The sequence below is a fragment of the Podarcis gaigeae genome (assembly GCF_964106915.1).
Source record: "Podarcis gaigeae genome assembly, chromosome: 1".
NCBI lineage: Eukaryota > Metazoa > Chordata > Lepidosauria > Squamata > Lacertidae > Podarcis > Podarcis gaigeae.
This window is the reverse complement of record NC_139678.1, coordinates 133,586,827-133,600,159: the sequence shown is the minus strand read 5'-3', so window position 1 is coordinate 133,600,159 and position 13,333 is coordinate 133,586,827. Positions and strand designations below refer to the sequence as shown.

The 13,333-nt window shown below is 40.8% G+C and overlaps 1 protein-coding gene across 2 annotated transcripts in view; it reads right to left on the bottom strand.

Moving 5' to 3' along the window:
- The window catches only part of PCNT (pericentrin), a 75,383-nt gene that overhangs the window by 58,891 nt on the left and 3,159 nt on the right, over positions 1–13,333 (bottom strand). For both annotated transcript variants that reach the window (XR_014556164.1, XM_083702554.1), the window contains exons 3-10: positions 12,883–13,138; positions 12,337–12,395; positions 11,528–11,702; positions 7,955–8,079; positions 5,766–5,877; positions 4,474–4,738; positions 3,565–3,652; positions 317–533 (exon numbers count right to left, since the gene is read on the bottom strand). Coding sequence is in view for 1 of the 2 variants with exons in the window: in XM_083702554.1 (XP_083558680.1) it covers positions 317–533; positions 3,565–3,652; positions 4,474–4,738; positions 5,766–5,877; positions 7,955–8,079; positions 11,528–11,702; positions 12,337–12,395; positions 12,883–13,138 (1,297 nt within the window). In the remaining variant the exon portion in view is untranslated. The remainder of the gene's footprint in view (positions 1–316; positions 534–3,564; positions 3,653–4,473; positions 4,739–5,765; positions 5,878–7,954; positions 8,080–11,527; positions 11,703–12,336; positions 12,396–12,882; positions 13,139–13,333) is intronic.

Sequence of the window (13,333 nt, the reverse complement as noted above, 5' to 3'; positions counted from 1 at the left end):
GCGCCTTTGTGGGCAAATGGTTCTCAGATCCAGGAGACAGGCGAGGTGACTGCATTCCCTCTGAAGGAGCAGGTCCGTTGTTTGGGGGAACTCCTCGAACCACCATTATCAATTGACACATAGGTGGCCTCGGAGTGCCTTGTATTAGTTTCACAGGGTAAATCAACTAAACCCATTCTTAGAAAGTGATAGCCTGAGCACTGTAGTAAAGCAATGCATTTCACTGGTTTAGAACACAGAGCTAGCATTTTCCATATAAATGTAATTTTGGAAATTAAAATTTCACATGTTCTTCTTATGACCTGCAACTGCTTACCTCTGAGGTGCTCTTCTGACATTTTGGCACGGAGCTGTTCAAGACTTAAACTATGTTTTCTTTTCAGCTGCTCCATTTCAGAAGTGAATCTATCTGAAAGATCCATCCTCATTTTCTTTAGGCTCTCTTCATACTGAAGTGTGAGGGAAGACCTTAGTAACTCTACCTCACTTTTGTGTTTATCATCCAAATGCAACCGCAAACAAAAGAGTTCTTCCTGAAGCCAACATGCAGAAGAAAAACACTGGTAAGATTTATGAAACATATCCATTTTAAACTTTCCATGCAAAACATTTGTTTTACTAAACTATACTTCACAAGAAGAAAAGGCTAAGAAGTAAATCCTGCACAAATCCAAAGTGGAGCCCCTGAGACAGTTGGATGGCGCCTTGTACTCCTCCTTCCAGCAACTCCTGCAGCCAAGCTGGTGCCAAATGTTTTGCTCTGCTTTCCTTTGGCCCACATCAGTGACGCCAAGAGAGGGATCTTGTCGTCTAGACAGCCTAGAACCTCCATACACACTGCCCAGGCTTGTGCCCCGAGGAGGTTACTTTGGTGCTGCTAATGCAGCAGTTTGACTTCATCCCAGAGGTGCACTCCATTGTCTCTTGAGACAGGTGCCAACAACTAAAATTAGCACAAGCAGTTTACACGGAGCTAATTGTTCACAGCCCTTTGGCGGTCATCAGCAATAAAATGCAACAAGTAGCTCTGCCTTAGTTGCTAGTACAGTGGTGCCCCGCAAGACGGAAAACCCGCTAGACGAAAGGGTTTTCTGTTTTGGAGGCGCTTCGCAAAACGAATTTCCCTATGGGCTTGCTTCGTAAGACGAAAATGTCTTGCGAGTTCCTGCGGAGTTTTTTCCCTTCCCCCCCCTTTTCCTAAGCCCTAAGCCGCTTATCAGCTGATCCACTGATAAGCCGCTTATCAGCTGATCCGCTAAAAGCCGCTAAACCGCTAATAGCGCTAATCCGCTAAGCTGTCAATGGGCTTGCTTCGCAAGACGAAAAAACCGCTATACGAAAAGCCTTACGGAACGGATTAATTTCGTCTTGCGAGGCACCACTGTACAGCCACAATCAGGATGGAAAACTGAATGCTAATGTATTAATAAACAGAATTAGAATTGATCATAGGCCATAAGTAGCACTGGTCTTCATGTGCACTGATATCCACTACTGGGTTGCAGCCTTACCCAAGGTGGACTGCAACAGCAACACTACTATGCTATGGAGTCTGGTCCATTAGGATGAATGGAACGCCTCAACTTACATCATGGGAGGGCCAGCCCTGGCTATAGACTTCCAAGCCAGACAGAAGACTTGGATGATGCCTTCCTAGAGCAGATAGCCAAACAGACAGCTATTGGAACAAAAACTCTGCCAACAATGTAAGGTCCAACAAATTCCTCAGCTGCCTCATAGACAATTTCATTTTCCTGAAGGTGAAGGAAGCTACAAGGGGATCATCTATCTTGTACCTGATTCTCAACAACAGAGAGGAACTGTTAGACACCTACTTTGCCTCTGTCTTCACCCAAAAGGAAAGCAGTGCTAACCTGGTGATAACAGAATAAATAATGCAAAGAGAGAACTGCAGCCCAAGATAGGAAAAGAGGTGGTAAGGGAACACCTAGCTACATTAAATGAACTCAAATCTACAGGGCCTGATGAGTTGCACCCAAGGGAGCTTGTGGATGTAACCTCAGAGCCTCTAATCTTTGAGAATTCTTGGAGAACAGGTGAAGTCCCTGCAGACTGGAGGCAGGCAAATGTTATCCCCATCTTCAAAAAGGGGGGGGGGGTAGAAGGCCCAGGTAACTAGTGACCAGTGAGCTTGACATCGATACCAGGAAAGGTCCTAGAACAGATAATGCAACAGTTGGTCTGTGGGCACTTAGGAAAAGATGTGGTGATTACTAAGACCCAGCCTGGGTTTCCCAAAATCCCAGTCATGTCAGACAAATCTCATTTCTCTTTTTGATGGAGTTAAAAACTTGGTGGATTGGGGGAATCCTGTGGACATAGTGTATCTTGATTTCAGTGAAGCTTCTGGCGAAGTCCCCTATGATATTCTTGTGAAGAAGCTGGTAAAATGTGGGTTGATTGAGATAACTGTTAGGTGGATTTGTAGCTGGATGACTGACCAAACCCAAAGAGTGCTCATTAATTGTGCTTCATTATCCTGGACAAAAGTGGGGTTCTGTCCTAGGCACATTGTTGTTCAATGTTTTTATAAATGACTTGGATGAAGGAATTGAGGGGATGCTCATCAAATCTGCAGATGACACCAAACTGGTAGGGGCAGCTAATGCTGCAGAAGACAGAACTGGGATTCCAAATGACCTTAACAGATTGGAGAACTGAGCCCAAACTAACAAGATGAATTTCAATAGGGAAAAATGTAAGGTTCTGCACTTAGAAAGGAAGAGCCAGCTGCACAAATATAAGATGGGGACACCTGCCTTACTGGCAGTACCTGTGAAAAGGATCTAGGGGTCTTGGTAGACAAGCTTAATGTGAGTCAACAGTGTGATGCAGCAATCTCAAATGTAATCTCAAAGCCTCTGTCTATAATCTTAAAAGGTTTCATCCTCTGGCCTGAAGACAGACATTTCTGCATTCCATAGCCTAGACTGGTGAGATGGGGGGCAGGGGGAGGCAGTTGTTTCCCTAAGCACATGGGAAGGCACTCATGACAATTCTGGCTTGGTTCTACAGGCTTTGGTGTGGTGGCAACTGGTTCAGTTGTCTCCTTCTGTCAGCGGCAGGATCAGTTGTCCTTCAAACCAGCATCAGGCTTGGAGGCGGAACCCAATCTGGAACCTTAGCTCACTGTAGCGACTGCTGAACTTACTCCAGACCAGAGCTTTCCAAACTGTGTATCACAACATGTTAGTGTGCCAGCTGCAGGGTGTAGGTGTGTCATGCGAATGCTCCCCACGCTCCTCCCAGGTCTGGAAAGGAGTTAGTTTAACCTCCAGTTTGCTAGCAAAACTGAATTACTGTGTCACAAAAAGATGCATGTCTAAAAATGTGTCACCAACATGCAGAGTTTGGAAAACTCTGCTTTAGACTATCCACTACAGCAGGATGGCTCAATGTACATCCCAAGGCTGCATGCTGCCCTTAAGGCCATTTTTGGTGGCCCTCAGCAACAATCCCCAGAACAGCACATGGAGTTGGGGGGGGGGGGTCATTTTGTCTGGCAAGCCAAATATGCCTTTTTATTACTAGCTAGCAATTTACCTTGTGGCGTTCCAGTTGCTGAGTTAGCTGCTCAAATAGATCATGTCTCTCCTTTTCAGTCATCTCTTCTGAAAATATGGCAGATGAACTGTATGGGGGGAAATTTCAAAAGAGTAAGTAACATGGTCTTAATAACTTTAATAAAGTAATGTTTTATTATAGCATTACTTTATTATAACATTACATATATGCTTTACTATATTATAATTTAATAAAGCAATAACTTTAATAAAGTAATAAAGCAGTTTTCAGTATCTTTATCAATGGGTATACTTAGCATGAAGAAGAGATTTATAGATTATTAGGCAATATGATAGCCTTCTTCATATATTCAATTGACTATCATATAAAATGCTTCAGGTTACACACTCTGCTAACCCAGAAATATTGCTTCAGGTTAAGAACTTTGCTTCAGGATGAGAACAGAAATTGTGCTCCAGCGGCGCGGCAGCAGCAGGAGACCCCATTAGCTAAAGTGGTGCTTCAGGTTAAGAACAGTTTCAGGTTGAGTATGGACCTCCAGAACGAATTAAGTATTTAACCCGAGGTACCACTGTAGTACCTTGGTTTGAGAACAGCTTAGTTTATGAACAACTTGGATTAAGAATGCTGCAAACCCAGAAGTAGGTGTTTTGGTTTGTGAACTCTGCATTGCAAGTAGAACATGTTCTGCTTTCTGTTGAGTGTTTTCCATTTGTAAATTGAGTCCCCCACTGCTGTGGAAAAGCACGCCTAGGTTTAAGAATGCTTTGGTTTAAGAACGGACTTCCGGAACCGATTAAGTTCGTAAATTAAGGTTCCGCTGTAGTTTCCATTACACATTCCCACCTTATTAAGAATATAATACTTAGTAATCAACTCTTTAAAAATCTGATGCTACAGATCAAGTTACTAAATTATTAGCATTACCCAAATTCCACATGTAGATCTTGGCTGTTCTCCACCTCTAATAGGGAATAATCTTTCATTTCCCGCAGCCTCTGATGCAGCATTGTTAATTCTTCTCTGTAGTTTTCTTCCACAGATTTTAATTTCTGTTCAAAATAAAGTCTTAATTGTTCCAGTTCATTTTCATGTTCACTTTTTTTTTTATCCCATTTAAGTTGAAAATCCTTCTTCAGGTATTCCATTTCTTCCATGTGTGAAGTGCGAGCAAGCAGCTGTTCTTTCAACTCTGGTGAAAGACCAAGATAATACTCTCTTATTTTAATACAGTATATTAAAATAAAACAAGCTTCTCAAGAAGTACAACACACACAGAACAACGCTATTAAGAAGACTAGGCTTAACATTTGACCTTAAGTGCATTGGATGCTAAGAAGCACTTTATTAACTTGAATAGAACTTATTACAAGTTCTGAGGTTGCTTGTGTAATGGGACTTGATCTTCTTCCCCTTGTCGTCCCTCAGTCTGGTCATGTACGTTTCGGGGACCCTCCAGAACACATCAGGGGGTGCAGGGGGAAGATAGGAAAGCTTATTCTGTGTAAAAACATTGGATATCTAACAACTCCACCTATATTTACATTTTCCAAGATTTGCATAAAAACCCAAAAAGGCATGGGATCTATTAATATTGCCCAGGTTAAATGCATAATAAAATGAAGAAAGTAAATATAAACACTGCCAAGTCTGAAGATTAGTATTACAAATCTTAGAGCTCATTTATGAATGTTAACTACTCAATATATCATTATGTTATATTCATTAAACAGCATACCTCAAGTGGAAAAAGGAGGAAATAATAATAATAATTCAAGAGCTACTATATAAATATAAATCGCTGAGTTAATATTTCAAATTAATTGTTAAGATTCATAATGAATGGCATCAAGATTATTTGTGCCATAAATTTAGCCTGCATATTATATTTTGTGTAGACCTGAAATAATAAAAATATTTTTAGAAATTTAATATTATTTTTGAACAGGATAAAATGTAAATTATGTCAATCCTCCAATCTGAGAAAGTGACCTAAAATCCTGAAATTAAAACTGAGAGTTTCACAAACATGCATTAACAGTTGCTCAGCTAATTAGTCATCAAGAAGAATATAAAATATTGTTCCTTTATATGGCATTACTTAATAGCGTAAAATAAAATGCTTCACTGAATGATAGAGAATAGGACCCTAGAATTTAAAAATGAACAGAAAGGAAGTTACAGGTTACAATGATTCTATGTCAAATCCTCAAACGTACCACTTAATTCTTGGCGACTTGCCCGAGCACTATCCAGTTGAGACCAAAGTCCTTTGATTTCTTCTTCTGACTCTGCCTTTAGTTTTTCTTGCATAGCCATTAGCTTTTCTATCTACAAGAGGTACAATAAGTTAGTACACCTACAAATTTTAATTTTTTAAAAAGTGTTTTCAAAATCTTCTAGACCAGGAGTGACGGAATTTTTGGCCAATTTCTGGCTCCGAATTTCTTAACAGCAGCAACAATAAAACCACTTTATAAATTAGGTTGTTGAAATTTAAGGTAGCTAACCAGTAGTGCATATCTGCGTGAAATGACTCTTTGCTTTGTTCAATTCTGATAGTAAAAAAAAAACCATTCCTAGGCTTAGAATGTGCTCAGTAGCCGCCTGTTTTTTCATTTAAACTCTACATCTTTTGCAACTGACTGGTAGATTTTGAATGGGATGGGGAACGTTTTTGGCCCCCACCGCACCCCTGACAGATGGACAGGACCACCCACTTGTCAGTCAGCTGATGTCATTATGACATTATCAGGCGATGTGCAGAAAGTTCCAGTTTTCTTCAGGGCTTCAGTGTGCCAACTAGTTCATTGTGAGGAACTAGTTTGTACACCTGAACCAAGCAGAATTAAACTCCTTGTGCATCAGCTGATGGATGGGGACGTCACTCCTGCTTTCAATAGAGTTCAGGTGCACCAGTGAGTTACTTCTCTTTTTTATTATTGAAACTTTTCAACATCCAATACAATAAAAGCCAAACTAATCCAAATAAAAACAGAAAAAACGAGAAAGCAAATGTACATAAAAGAAAGAAAGAAAGAAAGAAAGAACACAAAAAGAAACAGTGGGAGGGAGAAAGGAAAATGCAATGGCCTCTTATCAGCCTCCCACTCTGGGAGATCTTCCCTTCTCTGCATCTCACACAGGGTTCTTCATCATCCATCCACCACCTTCCTTTGTGTAGCCTCATTAACTCATACTCGAGTACAGGGCATCAAAAAACAGAACAAAACATAAGTATAGTAGAGTTTACAGAAGAAGACAAAAGCTAGAAATCATAAAAAATAAAATGAGATGAGATAAGGACTTCCAGTTCTCCATCTGCCAATTATGTACATACAGATTATTCAAAATATTCATTCCAGAATAGTTAGTATCTAGTTGTATTCCAGGATAATGTCCTCAATCTGCTAGGCGTTTTTCCAATCTTCAGTCCCAGACACCTCAAGACATTCTTCTTTCCACACAAAAAGTCCCAAAGGGGCTCTTTGATTGTTATTATTGCTAAAGGCCAAAAAAAGTCTTTCTCCAGTCCAGTATAACAACTTTCTCTCCAAGAAATTCCAAGAACTCTTATTGGAGTAATAGTCCGTAACTATTTGCTTGTATCTTCATTAATTTTGGCCTTGGCCCCGGCCAGGTGGAATGCTCTGCCACAAGAGATCAGGGCTCTGCGGGATCTGACATCTTTCCGCAGGACCTGTAAGACGGAGTTGTTCCGCCAGGCCTTTGGTCAGGACTCAGCCTGACTCCCCTTCTCTTTTTGTATAAGAACTAGTATGAAAGAGGCTTCCCAGCATTTTCACAGGCCCATATAAGAACAGCGTAAACAGCTGGGCCTGATGAACATTTACTGTTCCCAACCCTAATCCTGCGGAAAGCCATCTAATTAGATTTTAATTTGATCCTAACTTGTTTTTAGGAGGTAATTTATGTTATATATTCTATGTTAGCCGCCCTGAGCCCAGTCTAGGCCGGGGAGGGCAGCATATAAATAAAAGTTTATTATTGTTATTAATATTATTATCCAATTCCATATTTTCTTGGCTATGCTTTCCCATCTTTAATTTAAATAAACAGTCCTTCCATTTCTATTTCTTCCATTCTTTTCCCAAAGATAGCCAGCAGCTTGATGGTGTTTTCTTCTGTGTTCAACTTGTACAGAAGAGACGTAAGTCTCTTACGTCTATCATTTCCATCTCCAGATGTTTCTTATTATCTCTATCCATAATTCCACCCCTCTCTTCCAGCATCCCAACACCCACATTTGCCTGTTTCAGTCCTCCAGTCACCTAGGTGGAGATCCTCATCTGCTGTTTCCCACTCTGCCATTTCACTCTCATATTCAGGCAGATCTTGATAAACATAAAGAGCCTTGCAAAGAATCAACATAAATATGCTTATTTACCTCCTGCTGTAATTCTTCTTCTTGTTTCTTGCTTTGCTCTTTCATATCTTCCAACTTTTGTTCATATTCAGCCTGCAGCTTTGTCATGGTCAGATCATACTGGTTTTTCAGGATATCATGCTCCACTACAAAATAACATTGTGTTCTGTTATAAAATTTATTTTCTTATCAGCTGTCAAAATACACACAAAGAATGCACTCTACACCTGAGATACAGCCCTGCTTGTGAGATGACTGCTTCAAACCAGTTTCTGGCATCACAACAGTCCAAACGTCTGAAGAGATATATAAGGTCAGCAGTGAATTTAAATTCTACTTCATACATACAATTCTGTTAAGTTTTCTAATAAATTCCACAATCTTTGTAGCAATGTTTCTGACAAAAAAGTATTATAATGTGAAATGTGAAAAGCAATGCCAGATGCTGTACTTTGTCTAAAAGAGGTGATATTACAATGCAATCCTTACAAGTTTTATTTTAATTTTAACATTTACTGTATTTTTCTCCCTATAGGGCGCACCGGCCCATAGGGCGCACCTCTTTTTTGGGGGGGGGGAATAAAGAAAAAAAAATATATTCCCCCCCCCCCGGGAAGCCTGAGCTTCCCCCGACCCCAGAACAGGCTGCTATCCGCAAACCTTGGGAGCCTGGCGGGAACTCCCGCTGGGCTCCCCAGGCTTGCGGATATCTGCCCGATATCTGCTCAGCGTGCCCCAGGCTTCGGGATGCAGGCTGCTGTCCGCAAGCCTTGGGAGCCCAGCGGGAAGTCGTGCCGGGCTCCCAAGGCTTGCGGAGAGCTGCCCGAAGCCCAGGGTGCGCCCCACTGCGCTCCCCGGGTTTCAGGCTGCAGGCTGCTGTGCGCAAGCCTTGGGAGCCCGGCGGGAAGTCGCTCCAGGCTCCCAAGGCTTGCGGAGAGCTGCCTGAAGCCTGCATTCGCCCCATAGGATGCACACACATTTCCCCTTCATTTTAGGGCAAAAAATACGGTATATCCCAACTTTCTTCTATCCCAAGACCCTGTATATGTGGTTCACAAGTGGGCACCCATCCAAGAACTGACCAGACCCAGACCTGCTTAACTTAAACAAGCCAGTAGCCTTGTGTGCCTGTTTACTCAGAAGTAAGTCTAACTATGTTCAATAGGGCTTACTCCCAGGTAAGGGTGCATAAGACTGCAGCCTTAGTCTCCCAGTAACTGGGAAGCAAAAGAGGAATAGAATTCTGCTATGGAGAGTCTACAATTACAGACTTCCTTTCTTTTGTTCTACATTAAGGAAACGTATCCCAGGACGTGGGTGGCACTGTGGGTTAAACCACACAGCCTAGGGTTTGCCAATCAGAAGGTCGGCGGTTTGAATCCCCGCGACAGGGTGAGCTCCCGTTGCTCGGTCCCTGCTCCTGCCAACCTAGCAGTACGAAAGCACGTCAAAGTGCAAGTAGATAAATAGGTACCGCTCCAGTGGGAAGGTAAACGGCATTTCTGTGCGCTGCTCTGGTTCGCCAAAAGTGGCTGAGTCATGCTGGCCACATGACCCGGAAGCTGTCTGCGGACAAACGCCGGCTCCCTTGGCCTATAGTACAAGATGAGCGCCGCAACCCCAGAGTCGTCCGCAACTGGACCTAATGGTCAGGGGTCCCTTTACCTTTTTATCCCAGGTTTACATGCCTGGGAAACAAGAGTATTAAAAGAAGATAAAAAGAAGTTTAGAAGGGGAAAGGTTTAGAATGTAAAATATGTTATTTCAGAGTCATTCTGGTGGGCTACAAAAATCAGAGAATGAGAAACAACAAATAAGGACACCTAGAGAGGCTGATACATCAAAGTCATTTTGCTCTGAACAGAAAATCAATGTGAGCGAAAAGAATATGTGATAAAACGTAAGACCTGCAAACTACCCCAGCAAGACAAGGGGTGGAAATCCAAAGAGGAGAGAAGATGGAAGTCATCTAAGAAAAAGGATAGCATCATGTCACAAAGAGAACAAGATGATAGACATTGTTCAATAAGACTAGCAAAGGACAAAGAAGAACTGAAAACCTTGGTAAATGCGGATTCAGTGTAAAGTGTGATTGCAGAGGACCAAGTTATGGGATGGAAACAGCCTTGGCCACCCTGGTAAATAATTCACAAGGGACAATAGACAGAGAACTATTTAACACCACCAACCATGGTATCCTCCTGGTAGCTCTGGTCCTTCCTAGAGGGTTGGCCTCAGATGGATAAGGAGAAACAAGCTGAAGCTTAATTTATTATTTGTAACATTTATATCCCACCTTTCCTCTACGGAGCTTAAGGTGGTGTACATAGTTTTCCCTCTTTCCATTGTATCCTTAAAAAAAACCCAATTAGTAGATAAGGCTAAGAGACATTGGGAGGAATTCAATGTTGCACAAAAGTGACCGTTCCGTTACTATGGCTTCCCGGAGAGAATGATGCCCCCTCGCCTCCTGTGCGTCGTTTTGGGGCTCTTCCAACACATACCACCCTCACCCCCCAGCCACATGAGCCAATTTCAGTGTGGGTGGTGGGAGGAAAGAGGTTAAAAGTTCCATTGTGCAAGTTCTTGTGCAGAGCTTCCACTGATGGGGCTCATTAGTTCACTCCTGCCCAGTGAGCTTCATGACTGAGTGGTGATTTGAATACTTGCTTCCCAGGTCAATTTCCAACACTCTAAATACTACACCAAACTTGTTCTCCAAAGAAGATGGACTTTCTGCACATGAGAGAACCATTAACTCTGGGAAGAGGTGTTCAACTTCTGCTTCAAGGAGCTGCACACCCCTGAATGATCACATTCATAGTTTGGGGGCACTAAATGCTTCATTGCTGACTGTGGAAGCTGAAGTGGCGAGGAGTGCTTTTTACCAGCTTATACAGGTACACCAACTGTAATCCTACCCAGTAAATAAGTAATCCATTCACTTGTCACAGACTGAATTACTAAATGCACTTTACAAAGAGTTGCCTTTGAAGATGGTCCAGAATCGTCATATGGTACAGAATATGGTCACCTCGTTATTGGTGAAAGCCAGGCAGTCACAATATGTTACCCTGATTTTTGGATCAGTTGTACTGTTTACAACTGCACTTCTGGATCTAATTCAGGGTGCCAGTTATTACCATTAAAATCCTGACTGGCTTAGAACAAGATTATTTAAAGGACCACTTGTATGCAGGGCTTTTTTTCAGCTATAATTTCTTTAAATAAAGAAATCGTGAGAGTTGGATGACAGAAATGATGTCAGTACTGCTAATCTATACTTTAAAGAAGTCTAGAGGTATATAAAATACAAAGAAGGATAGAGGGTAGTCACAGACTTTTGGAAGGTGGAGAAGACTTGGATATGAACTGAAGTGCACAGTCTGGCTTCGCAGCCCTCTAGCAGCTGACTAATACTTCCCTACCTGCCTCTCATTTTTGATAGCAACATACCTCAAGAATTGATGCAGTTGTCATTCTATTGGCAAGAGTGGGAAAGCACCTACTTTTTTAGAGGCAGATGAAATACTGCTTCTTGCACATAAAATTATATTGCAATGATAATAACTCTTCTCAGAATATAATACCTACTTTCAACCTGCTCTTTTTCAAGAGAAAGACTCTTCAACTTTCTTTTTACTTCTTCAATTTCTGCATTTAGGGTTCTTTCCATCTCATTTAATTCAATCTGATGTTTCACAGATAACTCTTCATGCAAGTTTTTTAAAGTGAGGTCTGTATTTGATGCACATCCTCTTTTAAGATTCTGAAAGAAAATGAAGTCTAACATTGAAAATTGCCACACAGAATCCTGAAAAATACATAGCTTTTTAAATTAAAGGAACAATCATTCTTCCGATTTAAATGCTTTTAACTTTAGTTACTTGTCAGCCCCAGCTGCTACTTGTTGAGCCTTTGCAAAAATGAAGTGGGTTTCCTGGACAGGACTTACCCAATAGCCCATGTGTGTTCAAGCAACTCTTTTTTCAGAAAGAAACTAACATCTCTGCTTTTATTTCATGATCTCTTTAGCAGCTGCCACTTGCTTTCATACAGCAGTCAGCAAGAACACTGGATGCCACCACTAGATTAGCCTTTACATTCACTTTTATGATCTTATTTTAAAGATGCATGATCAATAGTTTGTTAGTGCATTTGTATTAGCATGCTTGGATATTTAGCCATACAAGAAAACATGTACCCACAATTCCTACATTTTAAGAAAGGGAACGTGTGTGTGTGTGTGTGTGTGTACACACACACACACACACACACAAACAAACAAACACAAACACAGAACAATCTGAGGAACTGTAATGTAAATCAAAGAATTTTCATCATATAAAAATCCAGAAGCTTTAAAAAGAAAATATTTAAACACAATAAATTATACACAATACCTCTAAGAGCTGGGTGTGTGTCTTCTCCATTTCCAGAGCTATGTCCTTCTTCTGTTTATCTGAAATATCAAATTTGTTGCCACTGCATAAATTTATTTGGCATGTCAGCTAATATAAATACCAATTTCAAAATATATTAAAAAAAATTATCTACTCTTTAACTTCCACACTTCATATAACCTTCCCCACATCTTCCTTTGTTCTTAATGGCTCCCCCCTTGCTTTTGCAAATATTCTGATTTTGCATATTTATGCTTATTAAAATGACTTGCTTTTACATAATTTGCAGAGGGTTTTTTTTGTTTTGTAAAAAGCTTTTCTTACAGCACACTTGTCAAAAAGCATTATGTACTTCTAAATTATAGCATTAAATTTTATATTTTATATAATCTCTGTACATTGTTAAATCATTTTCAAAGTATTATCTGCTATGATTAAAATTGACATTTATTTTGCTCTCAAACAGAACTGAATAAAACATCAAAATGTCTGCACTAGTATTCTATGGATTGCAATATTTTGGCTGAAAACTACAAGGTAGCTTACCCATGGCATCTAGATGTTTCACGACCATTTCTTCTTTTTCCTTATCACTCTGTTCTTTAATACGCTCCAGCTCAAAATGGTATTGACCTTGTAGAACTGCTACTTCTTGAGCATGTTTATCGTTGAGCATCTCACGCAACTCCATGAGGGCAGTTTCTTTCTCTTTTCTCAGATTAGTCTGCATCAGTTCCAATTGGGATGTGTGTGTGTTATTTGAACTTAGCCTTAAACCTTCCAGTTTAAGATTATGAAGAGCCTGCAGTCAAGAAAGACAATAATTGAAACCCATAACCCTGCTTGCTTCAGGATGAGAACAAAAATCGTGCTCCAGTGGCGTGGCAGCAGCAGGAGGCCCCATTAGCTAAAGTGGTGCTTCAGGTTAAGAACAGTTTCAGTTTAAGAACGGATCTCTGGAATAAATTAAGTACTTAACCTGAGGTAACACTGTACT